We start from the raw sequence: 19,894 nt of genomic DNA on the forward strand, positions 1-19,894 counted from the left end.
TCCGCGAAGGAACCAGCATATTTCTAATTTCTCCAGTCCTCTCTCTCTCTCGACAAAACTCCTTTCTGGCGGCGGCAACGAATTTCTCTCCCCTCCACTTGCCCCCCTCTTTTCTCACCACCTTCCCAATTGTTGGGTTCTATAGATTGGAACCAAATTAATGTTGGGTTCTAGTCCCTGAAGCTCCACCGATTGTTGGTCTCTAAAACTCCAACGGTGGCTAGAGTTCCAATCACCTAATCTTAAAACCCAACATTGTTGGGCTCCTTTTCATGAGAGAGAGAGAGAGAGAGAGAGAGACCATTGCCATGAAGGAAAAGGGCAAAAATTATTTGCAACTAGAGGTTTACATCATCGACTTAAAACATACACAAAACGACAAATGGCGCTAGGCTTAGCATATAAAAAACAGAGGCCACACAAGACTAAGAATTCCCACTGTATCCCATTACTAGGGTGATGTACAGAAACTTACTTTTGTGCCTGGTGCTGATGCCCCTCCGACAGAAAATGCTGCCTGTTTAGACGCCGCCGAAAAAAGAAGAATAATAATAATTTCCTCCATATCATCGTGCTTTATCTGTAAAATTAGTAGAGCATGGGATTCCATGTTGTTGAAACCATTCGGGCATGTGGAACTTCTCATACAAAACAGGTCTAACATCCTCCTGCTCGGAGAGATGTCTGATGAGCGGCAGGAGGACCTCGAGGAGCTGGTTCAGACACACAACAGTGGAGACTCGATTAAGATTTTAAGACAAGTGATGGACAAATATCTCGTTAGCATTATTAGTACCTGCTCGTCGTGTGGTTGTGCTGCAGAAAATGGGATGCATGGAATTCCATTCATCGGTTGCAACAAGAAACTGAATGGGTTATTATCAACAATAATTGTTCGGCAAAGATCCTTTGTTAGGCAAGACAAATCTTTCACGTGTTCACGATACTCCCTGCAAATCCAGTGCATGTTTTATTTTATCGCACAGCAATTTAATCTTGAACCAAATACACTCTCAACATCGCCCTTCAATAATGCTAACTGCTGGTAAATAGTTCAAACGCAATCACAAAACCAGCATATGCTTTATAGTACAGAATACTGGGTAACTATGATATAAGTCGACAAAATAAGTAGCGAATGTTCAGGCGGTTGTGTGATAAAAACAGCAGAGGCGCTCAGTCAGCAATATGACAGAAAATAAGATAAATTCAGTTGGGCTGGCTTGCACATGTAATATAGGAGTGCCTAATTAACAAATATTGAGGGCAATGCTAATAGGATGACAGGAATCCAGCAAATTCAAGATTAACTTGGACTAAGATAATAAAGAAGATCTTAATATAGCCAACTCCAAAAGAGAATCCATATAGATTACTCTGAAAAGAGACAAGGCATAATTACATTTAGAAAATATTGCTTTTTGTAGCATAAAGCATTAATAGAACATAAGGCACTTCCAGCATTTTTCTCTCTTTCATATGTTTCGGCACCTCGTGCATTAATACAACAGAAGGCACCTTGAGGCAGTTAAGCAATTTTTTTTTAATGCTGAGAAAACCTTTTAGCTGTAAAAGAGATTCACATACGTAATAATGAAGTTAAAGTCGTGTGTTAAATATTGATGCACGTTGATCAGTCATCCATTCAAGGGTTTTTCTGCACGTGATTTTGTGAGACCAACATCGAAGGTTTTACAGCTGGCCATCACATATTATGTACCCTACATAATGCTATCATCACACTACCTAACAGGAACAGTTTCACCATATCTCCGGCAATACATGTTGCAATGTTCACAATTAACATTAGCACAAATTAAAGAGTCAACTCAAATTTAAAGGGAACCATTTTATATGAACAATAGCAATCTTAGTTTTGGTTACAGTTTTATGGAAGATGAACTTGATATTGTTCATCTCATGCAGGCTACCCAGACATTTTCAGAGAATTAATCAGCCACTAGCACAACATGTAGAACAAAGATGATAATGAAAAATGAAAATTACACAAATTGATAAAGAATCCTACAAGTGCAAACATAGTAACTTGAGTGTGCTTCACATTGGCCTGTCTACCAGACCTGTTGCTGCACAATTGAAGCCTAAGCTGAAGCTAGGGATCTGCCCTTTTATGAATTAGAACATTATCATTTTAATTGGCCCACAGTGTAAACACAGATGTACAAGGACATCAACCTAATCATCAAATACTTGTGAAGGAATGTAGATGCTTATTAAGAGGACAAAAAATCCTTTGTATTAAGCAAGTTCTAGAAATAATTCTAACTACATCCTTCAACTGCTGCTAGATAACCACATATTCTTCCTAAAATCCATGTTAATTTATGCAGGTTCTTTTCAATTTCCATGAGACATTAATAATCAAGCCAGGACTTTACTAGAAGAAATTGGCAATCTAGACAATTAATTGGATGCCAATTTTACCCGATCCAATGGATATCTGACAAATTTGTCCATTTGATACATGTATGGACTTGAAATTTTATCCTGACAGGACGGGTATGGATTGGGAAGAAAAAAAAAAGCTGTGCAGGCAGGGTGGGGTATGGAGGACAGTGACTACAACCCATACCTGACCCGTATGTGTATGTATGTATGTATGATGTATGTATGTGTGTGTATTTGATTATCTGTAAAACTGTTGTATCTATATAATCACAAACAATATATGCCAAAATTAAGATTAAGCATCAAATCATAGCTCAAGGTACTTCAGATAAAAATAACTTTTTTCAATTACTATAGTTTCATCATAAAAGTGGTTTCATGGACTACCACCCATGTACACGCAACTTATGCCTGCTTTAAGAAGGGATAGGTGCCACATGAAACCAACTAAACAAAAGTATGAGAAATCTTCCTCCCAGTGTAAGAATTTCCTTCCCATCGAAAGATTTATGATTGCACTTGATCAAAACAATTCAACAAATAACATGAGTAAATAAAAACCATGCCTTCCTGTTCTTATTTCATGTCACTTTATTCCCCTAATTCTATCACAGAACTTGAGAAAACCCACACCAGCCCAATGTCAAACTAAAATCAAACCACTGCTTTCTAACCAATGAACAATGAAACAGAATGTGATCCACTGATCAGCGTCATCTTGCACATTCAACGCCATATTTAAATCTTCTTCTAACCAGATTCTCAGTACTCAGAATCTTCTCGTGCACTCCTGTCCATACAAAGAGAGAATTTCAAAGCAACAGTTATATACTCAACTGCAGTACATAGCAAATACAGAACTGGGATAAAGAATAAACTTTTTGCCAACTCATTTACCATCTCATTCATCTCCCAGTCTTTTTAACTCCCATCAGAAAGCAATATCCTAGGGTCCAATCAAATTGAGATAGTCACTTACAGCCACTCTCCTCTTCCTCATGAATCCAAACAAACCTATAGATGCTTATTTTACCTACTCTATGTCACAATGGAGTCCAACATAGAATCTCCGACCATTCCCCACTAGAGAAGGTATGTGCCTCCAGTATTGCACCCACCAGTCAGAATTAATCTTCACAACCCCACCTCACATGACAAAATTATCTTCAATCCAAGCCACCTTCTCCTAACTTTTCAAATTATTGTCAGGTTCCTAGGGTTTCACTAGCTTGTAGCTATTTAATTTGACGTCAGCAGTAGAAAATTAATTCTCCAGAGAACAATTACAACTTGTAACTGAAATTGTAACAGCTGATTGATTAGCTACATATAAAGCTAATCAATCTGTTTTGTATTCCTTCAATGACATTACTGAATTTCAGTTTCTGAATTGTCTCTCCAATTCTTTTACCCAATCTCTCTCTCTCGGTCTCTCGCCACTTTCTGCCCTAATTCTCGCCATTGGCTGAGAATTCACGTTTAGATCTGAGGATCATAACAAATTAGTATCAGAGCTGTTCCAAAGCCTTCGATTCCATCTGTTATTACAATTCTGCCATGGAGTTTGAGATGATGGAGGCAACTATGGAAGGCCTAACAAGGAAATTTGATGGATTCATGATGATGTTTTTGAAACATCAAAATTGTATCAAGTCTTCCTTCTGATTTTCCTCCTAAGGAAAGATCAGATCCACTCCTGCCAGGAAATGGAGTGATTCATAGAATTCCGCAATCCAACTTGCTGGAGGACTTTCTGTCAAAGGAGAAGACTGATCAAATTTTGGAAGGTATTGATGGTGATGCTGCTAATATGACATGTCCTAAGCAATCTACGGATGAACACAGCAAGGTGCCTAGTTCATGCAGCAGCAAAGATGTTCAAGATCCTCTTCCTTCCAAGCATCTCCCTCTACTTGATCATGGAGAAGTTCATCCACTTGTAGGCATTTCTGATCGAAAGGACATTACAGTCCAAGGTCATTTTAAGTTTGTCGAGGAAGTTCAAATTGTTCCAACTAAACCAACTCAAGATCTATAACTTGACGTGGAAGATTTGGATATCTCAGGGAGTGATCTGGTTCAGAAAGAGAGAATCAGAGCAGGTTCCTTTGGTGTTGTCCATAGTGCTGAGGATGTGGCTGTGGCTGTAAAGATTCTTATGGATCAAGATTTCCATCCAAAGCAATGAAAGGAATTTTTGAGAGAGGTCACAATTATGAAATGCCTACTGCATCCATATATTGTCCTTTTCATGGGAGAATTGAAGTCTCTACACAGCTTTGGTGTGAAATTATGGGAAACTGCATGGAATTCCACACTCTATTGGTATGATAGAAGGCCATTGGTCCTGTTGCTACTTCCAGTTCTATTTTATCTCTACTAACTACAGCTGGAAATTTCAAGATTTGCTCAATCAATTTCCCTTGCTGCTCAGCTTCTTTGATTTTTCTCGAGGACAAGAAAATTTTCAAGGGCGGGGAAACGTCAAGTTCCTAGGGTTTCAGTAGGTTGTAGTCATTTAATTTGACGTCAGCTGTCGAATATTAATTCTCTAGAGAACAGTTACAACTTGTAACTGAAATTGTAACAGCTGATTGATTAGCTACATATAAAGATAATCAATCTGTTTTGTATTCATTCAATGACATTTCTGAATTTCAGTTTCTCTCTCTTGAACATTCTCTCTCTCGCACCTTTCTGTTGTTCTCTCTTTCTTAACTCCCTATTTTTCTGCCTTATCTCTCGCCACTTTCTGCCCTAATTCTCGCCATTGGCTCCAAGGACCATAACAATTACCTTTAAGCTCACACAATACCACCACAAGAAAAATATTTCTGTAACTTCTCAAAAACAAACTGCAAAAGGGATTGTTGCATATCCTGAGCCGAGAAGGTAATGCCTTATTTCAGATCTTTTTTCTGATGAATTTTTAATTAATATTTGCCAACGTAAAATGAATGGAAACTTTCACTGGGAGGTTCAATTTCTTTTCAAGGATATAATGTGGTGTTGGTGCTTCCAAAAAGTCGATAACTTATCAGAATTCAACTAGCAGGAATAGAAAATTGATTATTTTGACTTAATGTGAAACCTAATTTTCACATTTTTAGGTCGCTATTATATAGGTATGAGTCATGACTTTGATACAGGGTTAATAAAATTCAATCAAAATTGGAGACCAAATAAAATAATGTTGCAGCTAAGGCTTAATGAATACAAGCAGACAATTATAGCGGCAACTAGTATCTCTCAACAAAACCATGCCACATGCTCAAGGTGCTAATCACCATGCACAAACACAAATTCTGAGACTTGTAACTGTGTGCACAAAAAGGATCCATTAACCAATCAGGAGTATCTAAGACGTCACTACATAAATAGTCTAGTTAATTGCATTCATGATCCACGGGAATATCCTGTTGTTCCCTTTAACTGTTGTCTTTCTCTCTATACACTCATTGAAAATCAAGTATCTGTTTGCTCCTAACAATTGAATGGGGAAGTTGAACTCTCCACTTTTTTGAAAAGCAAATATTCATTGAACAAACCCAATCAAACAGGGAGGGCTGGATGTTTTATTTACTTTTAAAGGAAAAGACTAGGAATCAACAAAACTTAATCTACAACCATATGAGAAAAGTACTTGACACTTGCTAGAATAAAATCTTTATTTACCATTTATCCCTACTCGCTCAATTGACATTCTTTACATTTTTTTTAATCCTTGAACAAATTTGAACCTCCTTCTAGTTATAACCCTCAACAACATATGCCATGTAATCCTCCCATGTAACTCTTTGTAGAGTGTCATAAAAGACAACTCACGGGGATCAATCACCCCAAAGACAAACCCTCCTGTTCTATGGAAGAAATAAGCTCTTTGATCTTCACCATCAGTCAAGAAAATTGGGCATAACTGGAAGAACCTAGTATGAGATTGTAGACACAGAAGCATTCATGACCTTGAAATCTGGGCTGTGACTATATCCTAATAAAGGGATTGCCTAAGCCAGTAATCCATTGATCATCTTCTTTTGCAATCTAAAGGGGCTAGGGATATTTGGAGTTTGTTTATCTCTATATGAGGTTATGCTGGCTATGGCTGTGGTCGTTGAGTTCTTAGCACTTCGGGCACGGCTTGTCCTGGGAAGAGATTGAGATATGCCTAATGATCATATTTTTTGTATGGTGTGGTTTATTTGGAGTGAGCAAAAGTGTAGAGCTTTTTAGTGTTTGAAAAGACAGCTTTCTGATTTAGATGGAACTATTTTCATTTCCTTGCTTTTGTGGTTGAGAGAGGATCTCTCCATTTTTTTAGATAATATTTTGGATCTAGTGGGTTGTGCCAACTATGGTTGTGAAGGTCCTTAGCACTTGAGCAAGACCTGTCCAACAAAGAGATTGAGACATGCTTGGATGATCATTCCATTTTGTATAGCGAAATTTATTTGGCATGAGCCATGTGTAGAGCTTTAGGAAGTACGCAAAAAGATTTATGGTTTGGAGGGACCATTCTCAATTCCTTGTCCTTATAGTCGAGGTAGGGTGTTTCCTTTCTTAAAATATCCGATCTTTTTGGATGATGTTTCCAATGAAGCAGTTTGTTTGGGTTAGTTTTGTTTTACTTTCTACTTGTATAGGCTTTTTAATACATCATCATGTTTTGTTGCCTATCAAAAGGAGAATGTAAAAACTTAAATTCAGCATTTTTCTATGGACCACAAACAGTGCTCAAAAGGGAGGACATTTCTCACCATATATGACTCATAATCCCAAGGAAGTAGAATAGACTAATAGTAGAAAAACAAAGAGATGCCCAAGAAAGATTATAGCATGAAACAAGAAATAAGGCCAGGTTATGAAAGACTATAGGGCTAGAACCATCCAAGTACATTTTTCCATCTTTTGATAAACCCCCCATCCCATGGCAATGATACTGCCACATCAATCTCTATAACAAGGGCAGATCATGATTTCCCGGGTATAACTTTATAACTTGAAAAGGAAGTATATCAACTAATGAAGGCAGAAAAATACAAATATACATACATATCAAAAAACCAATGTTGGTTATAATCAGGAAAGAACACCACATGTCATATATTCAGGAGATGGCTGTCTTTATTGCAGCTTCAGTTGAAATAGATGGTCATTAAGAATAAAAGAAACAAAGCAGGAATGAGTGTAAATTAAAAGAGCAGCAATACATACGTGCTAATAGTTGAAGGCCGATAAAGCCTATGACAAAATCGATTTCGAGCATCTATTCTATCAACAAGTGGACTGGCATAACCTGAAGGCTCAAAAAGAAAGTAACTAATTCAGAAAAACATGAAAAATCTTGCTGAAAAATGGGGAAGGAGAATTCTCAGGAGAATAGGGAAATAACAGCCAACCTTCAAGACCTGCAGTAAACAAAACAAGATCTGCAAATTCACTTAGTTGTTTTAAAAATTCTTCTAACCCAGGACGTTCAAACACCGTAACATAATTGATCTTGGGTTTGCCTTCAAATACCTTCAAACCCGAAAAATTTCAAACATGAATACAGATCATTAGTAACTAGTCCACATACCCTGTAGAACTGAATACAGAATATGTAAATACACCTTGTCTGAAGATACACATTCCAGCTCAAACCACTTCAATCCAGCTGTTATAGCTTGGTTACGAACAACAGCAGGTAAACTAGATGTTTCATAAGCACATACTAGAGTCTCATCCAAGTCAAGAACCACCTGTTTGCAGAGTTGTGAGTCAGACTTGAAATCTGTTTATTATATGATAACAGGAAAACACATCGTGGTAACATAGCAGCAGCAGACTAGCAGTGGTACTGCTATTGAAGCAACAGGTAAATAACACCTTAGTGTTACTTTCACAGATCTCCATTACTCACAGGCCAAATTTGAGAACCAAGAATTGGTATATTATGCCATTACGATCCATGTTACCAATACGAGTCAAATGTGAAGTGTTATGAACCAGCATGCTATGGACTCCTATTTCTCATAGTCATCTTCCCCTCATTACAATAGATGTCATACACTCGCTATGCCAATGCAGTATTAATACATAAAGAAGGAGCCAGTCAGTTGCTAGTGGTTTCATATTACCATTCTTTCTTCTTCAGTATTGGCTTAATGGGACTTGAACTAGGTCTTAAGGAATGTAGTGTATGCCCCTATGATGTGCCATAGTGGAAATATTAATGATTCTTATTCTTTTATGTTTTATTCTACAAAAATTGAGTTGTAGAATGGCACCAACTCCTTTGTCAATGATTAATTCTTCTTTTCTTTATTTTGTTAGTCTTTATATAATCAAACTACATAAACAAACCAAGCAAAAGATGAAATGGTAACAAGGGGGGACGCTAGCCTCAAAGAGCTGTGGCTGTAGCACTGATGATTTAGAATAGTCAACTTCACTAAAATAATTGCTACTATTTTCCACTTATTAGTATCCATCAGAAAGTATTAGATCTTCAGATTCAGATTCATCAGAAGATCTCATTAATCATAAGATCCATCTTTCTTTACTAACAGTTTTCTTTCATCGTAGATCCATAAATAGTTTGTGAAAACAACTAGGCAGTAGTTTGTGAAAACAACTAGGCAGTCATTTGTGTTGATCATAAAGTTTTTATTAAATGAAAGTGAGTGACAGACCATAGAATTTTGTCAGAAAGGGGCAAAAGCAAACTTTTTCAAGTTTGGAATGGCCAAACAAATTTTCTCAAATTTTTGGAGGATCATTATATCATTTCATACAAACTACTGAAAATATTATAGGACAAAAGACTTTTGGGAACTTTGGCAGGCAAGGCTGTGATTATGTTACCAGAAGGTCATGGGTTCGAGCTGTAAAAATAGCCACTTCACAAAAAAGCAAACAGAGTGTTGCATATAGATATGATTCTCCCCCAACCCTCACAATGTGTGGAGCCTCAAGCTCTAGGGACATCCTTTTTTCTTTTGTTGGGCATGGCCCCAAGCCATCACCCTAGTTCCACCAATGATGATGGGATCTCACTCATTGAGAAAGGTAATACATAATCTTAACCAAAGCAGTTTAGCATCCCCAATGGCAAGGCTCCCCATAATCTTAAGTGTAAAGGTTATGCATAATCTTGGGGGAGAGTTGTATTCTTATGCAGCATTCCCTTTGTTTTTTTGCAAAAAAGGTTATTTCCACAACAAGAATCTGTGACCCTCCAGACGCAAAAAAGCAACCTTACCATTGCTACCGAGGGCAAGCCCTTGGTTTATGGCAGCAGAAAAAAAAAAACATTAAAAAACAAAAATCTGTAACTCACAGCTTTTGTACTTGATAACCACGTCTGAGATGGGAGTGTTGGAACAATAACAAGGAATTGGTTACACTTTTGCATTGAGCATAGTTGAATCCAATTGTTAAAATCAATAATGCAATAACTAATCTCTGGCTATTAAGAAGTATTTCTGTGTCTTTCTATTTGTACCCTTTTTCACTCGGTACAAGATGGAAACAAGATTTCTTCTAGCATACATCTATCTAGGTCATATTCTAATTAGGGGGTAGATTGACGGATCTTTTTACTCATCCCGGTCCTTTCGTGCCATTTCACATGTCCCTCTCATAACCCTATCTTGAAGCAACCCACAGCTTGTTTAGTGTTATTTATCTTGTTTGCACATTATAACTCCACCTAGCAAGATCATATGGTCATTCTTGTTCACAATTAGTAACAGATTTCACTTTATTGAATTGCATTCTCCTTGTTCATGCCAGCCCTAGATTTCGACTAGCGCTCATTTTTGAGCAACTTCTTTCTTGCTTCTGTTATATGAAAGCAAGAACAAAAATCCACCAGTTCCCTTGACGTTAATGGTAACTAATGGTCTCATAAGACACCTGATTTCAGTATAAACAGATGACAAAACATTGATTGGTCTTTTGTTTGCCCCTTTAATTCTCCATAGCTTCAAGCCACATGACAACAAAAATAGTCAAATTAAATGTCATCCAAGTTAGTCTTGTCTCTCTAGTAACTAGAGACAACCATAGGCTTCAAACTAGATTATGCAAATCACTTCTTGTGTAAACTCCAACCACTTAGTATTTTATATGACATAATTATGGTAAAAAGCAAGGGATTGGATATAGAACTTGGATTTAATCCATCCCTAAAACTGTAGCGTGATGTCTCTGCATCTATCTAAACCTATAGTCTTGCCCTAACAACCCTAAAAGTTTATCAATGGCTGATTACTCACATTAGACCGATTAAGCTTCAAAAATGACCGAACAAAACTGCAAGAATCGTAACTGCAAACGTCAGACAGTTTGTGCCATATAAGTTAAAAAAAAAGACACCATGAACGAAATATTTAACACGCACCAAAAATCAAAATAGTCAAATCGGAGACAAAATAGATAAGAGTCAAAACAGAAAAGAAACTACCGTAAGCCTGTCGATCGGGTGGTGATCGCCGTCAGAAACGGCGATTCCTTCGGCGGCGATATGCAAGGCGGGGGGCGGCTCCGGCGATTCAGCGACGGGCAAAGCCTTGAAGGAAGAGAGGAAAGAGTGGTGGCGGAGACCGACACGGGAGAGGACTTGGGCCACCGACGGCGCGCCTCTGAGGATCTGGACGAAGATCTGAAAGAAGAAGCCGAACCAGTTCAACAGCGTCCTCCAAACCTCCACACTCCTCGGCGCGTACACCTCAGTGGCTTCACCCAACCCCGCCATGGCCATGACCCCTAGCCAGAAAACAAAACCTAGGCTGTCAAACGCCTCGTTAACGGCATATGGCAACGAAGAAACCTCAGTTACAACATGGAGGCTCGCTTCCTGTCAAACCGGCGTATGGCAACCGTGCGGTGGAGCGTGAGAGAAACAGGAAAAGTTCCTTGGTGGAGAGGAGGAGAGCTTAGGAGGCGATGGTTTGATTGATTGATTACAGTTAACAGAGGGAGTCAAGTCAGAGAGGGGGGAAAAGTGGAATGGAAGAGTTTGAGCACGGAATGTGCCAATGGGAAGAAGACAACTTTTCCTCGTTTGGGGGCTTCTGTTTGGTCACTTCGATCTCCCCCCCCAATCATGATTCATGAACCAGTCCAAGTCCAAGTACTCGTACTTCGGCCATTTTCTGTTTGGCGCAACCTTTTTCTTTTACTTTTCTTCTTTTCTCTTTTATAAATAAAAATAAAAAATATAAAGCGCCCAATCTAATCTCCTAAACTATATATAATGTCCGTAACAAATTATTTATTATATTTTAATTTTTATTATTATCAGCTTTTGTTAAAAGATTTGACAACAAATAATAAAATTAAATTTTAATAAAAATCAAATTCTACGTAATTAAAATATAATAATTAATTTAGTATACAATGTAAAATTCTAATACTAATCGTGAAACTATGCTAATTTTTTACATGAAATATATTGTTTATCTTATTTTAAAATATCATTATTTTTAATAAAATTAAAAACAATTAAAATTGAACAGTCCCAATCACACGTGACTTGAATGGTTTGAGCAACTTTGAACAAATCAACAATCTGACCTAAGTTTTTTTATTGTATTTAATCTTGTCGTGTTACAAATGTTATTGATAATTACAATAAATGGTACCTTTTCTTTACAAATAAAAACTATGAATTTTTTTACTTTTTTTTTTTTTTTTGCCTTCATTTTTTTAATAATTTACATAATTAGTTGAAGTATAAATCCTTTTAGAAGATATTGAAAATAATAAAATTAAGTTTATCAAAAGACTAATTTAGACATGTTAAAAAAATTATTGAGTTATCAAGAGGCCATTGCTTTGAGTTAGTAAAACATCTTACTCCATTAACTAAATTAAAGGTTCAATTCAATCATGAAACAAGATAACTTAAGTAAGTTAAACTAAAAAACCTATTGAACTCTCAAATAAAATTAAGATTAAGTTTGAAAATCTGTCGAATTATCACGAGCTCATTGTTTGAGACTTATTCAACGAGTTTAATAAATTGGATTGACGAGCTGAGCATATGAGTCCAAACAAAGCTAAATTTTTTACAAATGAATCTATTCAAGTCAAATCACTAATTTATAATTATTGACTCAAATTCATATAACAAATTATTCTCACTCTCGCCCTTTATAATAATGAGTCTAGTTAAGTGTGAACTACCTATAAATCATCCAATTCATTTTATATCACCAACTTAACTTGTTGAAAGCATTAATTGTAAACAAATAATAAATTTTTTAAAAGGTAAATTTTACCTTAAACTTTTTAAAATTACTTTTCCATTAATTTTATATAATTTAAATTTAGCATTTAAAGAGATCCCCGTGGAATTTTCTTAAAACAACCATTTCATCCAACAATCACAAGATTTAAGTATAATTTTTATGAACATTCCATGTGATATAAATTTAATATTTAAAACTTATTAAATTGACGTTAGTCTAATAAGTTTGTTAAACAACATTAAACCCCAAACTAACGGACGAGGAGGTTTAGAAAAGATCACAACTTAAACCATAAGAATTTTCATGAATATAAACCCACCACAGAATTTTAAGATAAGCTTTAGTAAGATCACCAGTGTTCTCAACTTAAACTAATGAACTATATACGTCAAACCATCTGAGCATAAAGAGGGTTGACCATGAATCAAACCCGCAAGGTAATATGTCAAACTTGTGTCAGCCACTGAGTTACCAGCTGATAAATATAATTATGTTTTTTTTTTTTTTTACTTTTTCAATGGATAGTTATCAATGAGTAACATCATTTTGTACATAAGTTATTTATGGTTTTATGCTCTTACCCAATAAAATTACCAGAAGTTTATGGAGGATCACCAGCTTCAGCATTTCTCACCCAAAAAACCGTCATCTTCCGCTTCACAAGAAGGTATAGTTACACAAGAGAACTCCAGACAAACTTCAAACCTCAAAATCATTATTCAAACGTTTCCTTTCCCATTTATCCTATCCCGCCAAACCCCCTTCCACAGAGGACTACAAAAAGAATGTTGAACAGATGATACATACACACACAACGACGACGACGACGATATAGTGTTTGTCTGCATATATACTGACCAGAACTTGGACCAGAAATGTGTATTGGCCTTGGAGCTGTTAGAAGAATGTCATCCAGCAAAATAACTCCTCCCGACTGGTATTGACTTGAACACACAGAAACAACCATTTCACCATGAATTCAGCACGGTTTAGGCTCATACTGGTGAGAGAGCCAGGGGTGTTCCAAGGCCTCCTTTGCGGTTGGACGACTCTCGGGATTTATCTCAAGTAAGTGCCTTATGAAATCAAAGAATCCGACATCAGCAACCTGAAGATGATGCTCCAACGATGACTCCTCAGGAATTATGTACTCCAGTTGGTTCGTATCCTGAATAAAGATAAAAGTTTGGCACGAAGAAGGAGTTTTACAAGCAGTCATTTGTATGCCGCAAAGGGTTCGAAAAGAGGACAAAAAATCAATGAGGCACTAAAAGCAGGTCACAATGGAGCAAATTTTGGGCCAAGAAAGCAAGAAATCCAAACTATGATTTTGGATATATTTGAGTAAAAGGGGTTTTAAGAGAGAATTTCAAAGCAAGTGAAGAAGCAGCTTGGAGTGGAGCACTCAAAATAATGACAGAATCCTGTACTGAGTTAGAAGATACGAGTAAATAGAGACTACAGTCCTCTACATAAGTGAAATATCATATTACTGCTAAAGGTTGTGGGTACCGATTAGATGTGTAACAACAGAATAAGCTTATATCTTCACTACTAATCATGTAGGTTACTAAAATGCAGTTTAGGAGGAAGAAATAATTTTGTGCAGGAAACTTGAGGTATCTTTTCAACTAATCACAGGAACCTTATCAGTTAAGAAGATTATAAACTAGTACTTTGACGCCACTTCACAAACCCTTCCCCTGAGACAACTGATAATAATTAATGGGCCAATAAAATGGAACCTAAGGTTATATCTGTATGGACACCATCAATGTCAACCTGACAGAACTCCGTTTCAACACGCCCATCTTCAACTGTATAATGCCAGCAAATGAAGCAATCTTGTTGAGTCAACAGTAAGAGACACCATCCACTTCCTCCAGATCCAAGTTCTGATTATATAAAGAGCACAATAGAGAAAACAAACCTCATTTATATGATAAAGATCATAATCTTTGGTAAAATACTTGTATGTCTCCTGCCCCCTCTCTAACATCTCCATATCAATTGGCCCAAGCATCCCAATCATGCGTGCAAGCAACATTACAACTGCATCATTTGGAAAAAGCACCTGGTGGGACATACAGATAATAAGGAGGAGATAAAATGAAGTCTCCTGAGAAGAATTATTCAGCTATAGGCGCTCAGCTTGAATCCTCATATACAGAGGTCCAAATATAGATTCAAACCACATCGGATATAAAATCAACAATATCTAGGCAATTGTTGTTAATAATCCAAAAATCCAATAAACTAATAAGACAAAGCTGGATTAGAGCATACTTCACCAGAGCACAGCTCAGCCAAGATACAACCAAGTGACCAAAGGTCAATCCTCTGATCATATGGGAGGCCAAGGATGACTTCAGGAGCCCTGTAGGAACGAGACTGTACATACAGGCACAAATTATCTGTTAGAAAGCAACTGCTTCCAAGATCAATAACCTTTATCTCACATCTCCTGTAACTTTTGATAAGGATATTCTCAGGCTTAAGATCACAATGGATGATGCCCAGGTAATGCAAGTACTCCAATGCCTCCAAGCATTGCCGGGTTATTAACTATGAAAGGCAAAAAACACCCACATTAGTGTTTCGTGGTGGTTTTTTCAAACATATATCTTCATCTTCACAAACAACCACATAACATAAAAGAAAAATATGGTACACACATGATTGAACAAACCTGCAGTCTGCTTAATGTAAAATAAGGCTCTCCACCAGATTCTTGATTATATTTTTGAAATTCATACAAGTTTGCCCGAAGTAGTTCGCAAACAATGAATAGATGCTCCTGCAGAGTTTTGATGTGAGGAACAGATCACTGATAATAATTAAACATTAAAGCAACTCAGAGAATGAACAATAACTAAACACTTTAAGATAGTAATTTGTTTGACAAACTTTAATAGCAGACAATATATCCATGTACCAAGCAAAACTAACAGTTATAATCTAGAAAGTCCAGAATCCCATTATAGGGCAACCACTAACAATAAATTTAGCTTTGAGTGATGCCATGTTGCTTTATCTTAACTGTATAAAACAATGCATAGTTAGCATCAGGTTATCCTGTGGGTCATAGTAATATGGATTTAAATGAATGCTCAGTCACTGTGAGAGAAAAGATTTTTGGTCTTCTGGCTATGCAGATACAAGCATGTGCACCACCTGATCCACATTAGTGTTGACAGTTCAACATCTTATTTCAATTAATATAGGAACAAAAGTATAGAAAGATTGGTATTAGCTTGTCGAATCAGTTGAAACAAACCTGATAATAGAAGTAATCATATAGACGCAGAATATGGCGATCATCAGCAGGATCATGCTTGTTCACAAACTTTAGAAGTTTAATTTCATCTAAGCTCTGATCAAAGAAATCCTTGTCATTTTTAATGATCTTCAAACAAACATCAATTCCTGTCTGCAGATCATGTGCCTGAACAACTTTGCTAAAAGCAGCTGAGCCTAGGTACTCTGTGACATAATATCTACCCGCAATGATACTATTTAGAACAATAGGCAGATCCTTGTTTTCTTCAAATCCAGTCCTGTGTATAGCATGACAAATTAATACAACCATTTACCACAAAGAGACAGCCTCATAGTATTGCTGAAAAACAGATCAAAAGGGTACCAAGGTGTTACAGTGTGTTGGCCAGATTTATGTAGGACAATTTGATCACCCTTGCCAAAATAACTGCATGGGACAAGTTTAGAAACTAGGCCAATGTTACTTACAATAATAATTTGGAGGGTTAAGGGAATGGATAGATCCATAATTAGTGTTCTGAAAGATAGAAGATTACGGTAGTAATTGTGGAACTACAGGGCTGGGAGAGGACCACCTCTTGTTCCTGCTCCTCTTTCTTTGCTTTGGGGACAGAGGCCCTATGGTAGTTGCAAGGTTTATAGTAAAAATACGAATGAAGTCACTTCTCTTTCAAAGTTGGCAATATGTTGGGTTTTCATAACAGGGACTTTAAGAGCTGCAACAATGAATAAGACAGGATTTCAATGGTTAATCAACTCCCCTAAGTAGGAGAAGGAATTAAGGTTGATGGGAATTGATAGACTGGATTCTGGGACTAAAAACTGCAACTTTTTAGTTAACTACCCTAAGAATAATAGTTGAGGGAAAAGAGAGAGAGAGAGAGAAGGGGATGGGGATTTGGAAATCGATAAGATACGGTTTTGGGATTAAATAAAACAAGTTTACGGCCTGTGTATCTTCTTGAGAATAGTCTGGAATTTCATTTATTACTTCTAAGAGGATAGTGTTTGAAGATTGAATAAAGTAAGTTTTGGGATACAAGGATGTTTTCTCAAGAACACTAGGTGTAAGAGAGGAAAAATAAATAAGAGAAGAAGATGGGCTAGGAATTTCACTTATTGCTCCTTCTAAATTATGCCTGAGATAAGGTTGGACAAAATAGCACGCAAAGCCATAAAAGATTCACACAAATTCTCAAATCTTTGAACTAATAAATACAAAGATTAAATATGTAAGCATCTCCTACTTCTACCGAAGACCATCTCCCTTTTGCAAGGTTTGAGACTATGACACCCAAATCAATAAAATAAATAAGGAAGAAGAAGACTAAGAACATGCCTTTGACCAAATAAAGGGCCGATATAATACCAATAATATAATTCAACTCTTGAACAACCCACGATTCTAAAACAACAAATAGTTCAGCTTTACAAACCTGTTTTTTCTGTGGATAATTCTTAGATTGAATACTTCATATTCATCTTCATTTATATCATGCATCAAAAGCTCATCTGTAGTGCTACACTCCTCATCATCAGCAGCACCATCTAGTTGATCAGCATCTACAGCTGTCTCCCTTCCTTGTTTTCCTTCATAGTCGTCATTTCCTTCAGGTAGGAAATCTTTCTCAGCAATAGGAACATGCAAGTCATTGGGACTTGCAAACTCTTTGGTGCAATCATTCCTGAAGCTCCTCTTTTGTTTAAAATCATTTACATCTGCAACTTTCAGATTTTGGAGACTCTGGTCCTTGGAATCCTGATCAAGAAAGCGTCCACCTTCGTTGCAGCATTCACAAAGAGGCACAGAACAGCAATAGACACTGTGACCCTCTTTTTCCTTTTCAAGACTTCTTTCATATTGTACATTTTCCTCCACGTGATAATTCATGAAGTGAACCTTATTTACATTGTCTGTGGAGGACATACTGAAAGGCCACTTGTCCAAGTTAGAACTCTCTACAGTGTCAAATCCTTTTGATATATCATTTAAAACTACATCATCATCAATTTGCTTATCTGTCCCTAAAGTCATGACAAACTTGTCCTCACTTGGGCAAACAAAGGAGTCTGACCTATCAAAGCGAGGAGGCATGGTATAATCTTCCTCTTTCTCATTGTACCAGTACAGATCATTTTGCATATCAAATTCATGGTAATCACGAGCTGTACCAAATTGAGATAATCGATCCGACGAAGCTTGGGAGCTTACCCGGGTTGTTCGAATGCCATATGGATTAGTGAACTCTGTAGAGTAAAAATGTCCAAGTACTCAAAAACCAACAATAGTTGATGCTTTATCAGGCTAGTTGCCACAGGACAGATCAAAACTAATTGGTGCATCTAAAAAGATGCAGTAGGAAAGGAATATACAGGTATTAAGATATCATTACTGCAGCCAGATGAGCTGAAATTTCTAACTAATGACCCATTTTACACTCACTAATAACCCGTTTTGATTGAAAAAAAAAAAAAGTGAAAAGGGGAGTGCTATTAAAGAAAATTGATAAAAGTACCACGTTAGCAGATATTGCATATCATTCGGATAGCGTTTTAAATGAAATCACAGTGAAAAAAGAATGTTAAGATTCAAGAAAATATTACCACTTCAGAGACTCAAAGATGCTTGCATTTCCATGGAACCTCATAGAAAATAAAACTAATAGTTGTTTCAGTCAAGCAAATATGATACAACTGCACTTATCACTGATCATTGTTCTCTCTCTGTCTTTTTTTTTTTTTTTTTTTTGCTGCTTGGAATCGATGATAGTTTTGAGGAAATAGAGTAGCGAGTGAACAGAAACATGCCAGCAGCAGAGCTATTCCACTTATAGCCAAGAATAAAATAACAAGCCACTGAAAGAAATTAAAAAAAGAAAATAACGATAGAATTACTGGCCTTTAACTTAAAAAGGAGTTGACAACAGTCAATAGAACTTTTACATTGAGAGAGAAGGGATAATCACCACATACATATAAAGACAAAATACAATCAAATCGATAAAAAAAAAAAAAAAAAAAAATAGAAGTTTCAAGTATCAATCATTCATTAAAACAGTTCCAATTAAGCAACAATAAGGCAAAGGAATACGATAGTCATCCGTTGGTTGAAGAATTCCGAAATAAGAAAAATGGAAGCAAGATGAAAATGTAGCGACTGTAAAGAGATACTTGCATATTAACCTGAAGAACATAAATCAGTGGTGGAAGAACCCAAGCTAACGAACTCCTCAGAAGAATCATCGCCGCCGGAATCAACAACATCGGCTGTAGCATCCTCCTCCGGTTGACGCCGGCTGCCGGGAAGCTTCAACGGCGGCGGCAGCGGGACCATCGGAAACAGAAACTTCTCGAAATCAAAGGATCGCAATTCCGGCTTCTCAAGGACGTCCTCCATGAGCGCCGATTCGGAATCTGACAAGCCGTTCCTCCTCAGGAACTCCAGCACCGCTTCGATGTCGGACACCGCCATGTGAGAGATAATTCAAAGACGAAGCGAGATGTGATGAACAGAAGAAGGAGGAGGAGGATTCATGGAGGTGGAGTGAGGTAAGAGGGTTAAAAGTGGAATTTGATTGGGGAGGAGCTAGGGTTTGCATGCCTGTATAGAGAGAGAGAGAGAGAGAGAGAGTATAGATATAGAGAGAGAGAGAGCTAGAGGTGCTCCACTGCTGTAAAACTGAAGCCAACACGGGACAGGAAAGATCCCTCACCAACTTTGAAAAGCGACAAGGCGGGTCGGGTTTGAAGGTTTTCGGATTTCTGTGGATCCGAACTTGGAAACCGTTGAATCGTCGAGACAAAATTCCACCCTTTTCATTTGGCCACGTGGATCATCGTTGGCTCTAAGCGAACCGAGTAGCCGAGCAGAGCTTGGAGTAATTTGATTGATACAGTGAGTGATGGCCCATGAAGTAAGAACAGACGTCGTCGTTTTCTCTCGCACATGGGCATGGGTGGTGTGCTATGAT

At 37.1% G+C, this 19,894-nt stretch overlaps 2 protein-coding genes across 4 annotated transcripts; both read right to left on the reverse strand.

Annotated features, from left to right (window-relative positions):
• Window positions 1–309: 309 nt before the first annotated feature.
• On the reverse strand, window positions 310–11,483 carry LOC127797755 (uncharacterized). Its single transcript, XM_052330892.1, has 6 exons — window positions 10,856–11,483; window positions 8,019–8,147; window positions 7,806–7,926; window positions 7,621–7,702; window positions 797–950; window positions 310–713 (listed from the first exon to the last, which is right to left on the reverse strand). Exons 1-6 carry the CDS (start codon window positions 11,150–11,152, stop codon window positions 567–569), a joined length of 930 nt encoding a protein of 309 aa, XP_052186852.1. The 5' UTR covers window positions 11,153–11,483; the 3' UTR covers window positions 310–566.
• Window positions 11,484–12,942: 1,459 nt separating this feature from the next.
• LOC127797219 (serine/threonine-protein kinase ppk15) lies at window positions 12,943–19,618 on the reverse strand. 3 transcript variants are annotated; one of them, XM_052329906.1, is made up of 8 exons: window positions 19,107–19,618; window positions 17,999–18,170; window positions 17,360–17,851; window positions 15,922–16,201; window positions 15,334–15,441; window positions 14,931–15,209; window positions 14,575–14,718; window positions 12,943–13,812 (listed from the first exon to the last, which is right to left on the reverse strand). In XM_052329906.1, exons 1-8 carry the CDS (start codon window positions 19,393–19,395, stop codon window positions 13,624–13,626), a joined length of 1,953 nt encoding a protein of 650 aa, XP_052185866.1. In that variant the 5' UTR covers window positions 19,396–19,618; the 3' UTR covers window positions 12,943–13,623. The 3 variants fall into 3 exon arrangements, with proteins under 3 accessions (XP_052185866.1, XP_052185865.1, XP_052185867.1); XM_052329905.1 differs by having other exon boundaries at window positions 17,360–18,170; XM_052329907.1 differs by lacking the exon at window positions 17,999–18,170 and having other exon boundaries at window positions 19,107–19,238.
• Between the last annotated feature and the right edge of the window lie 276 nt (window positions 19,619–19,894).

The sequence above is a fragment of the Diospyros lotus genome, chromosome 3, assembly GCF_014633365.1.
Source record: "Diospyros lotus cultivar Yz01 chromosome 3, ASM1463336v1, whole genome shotgun sequence".
Lineage (NCBI taxonomy): Eukaryota > Viridiplantae > Streptophyta > Magnoliopsida > Ericales > Ebenaceae > Diospyros > Diospyros lotus.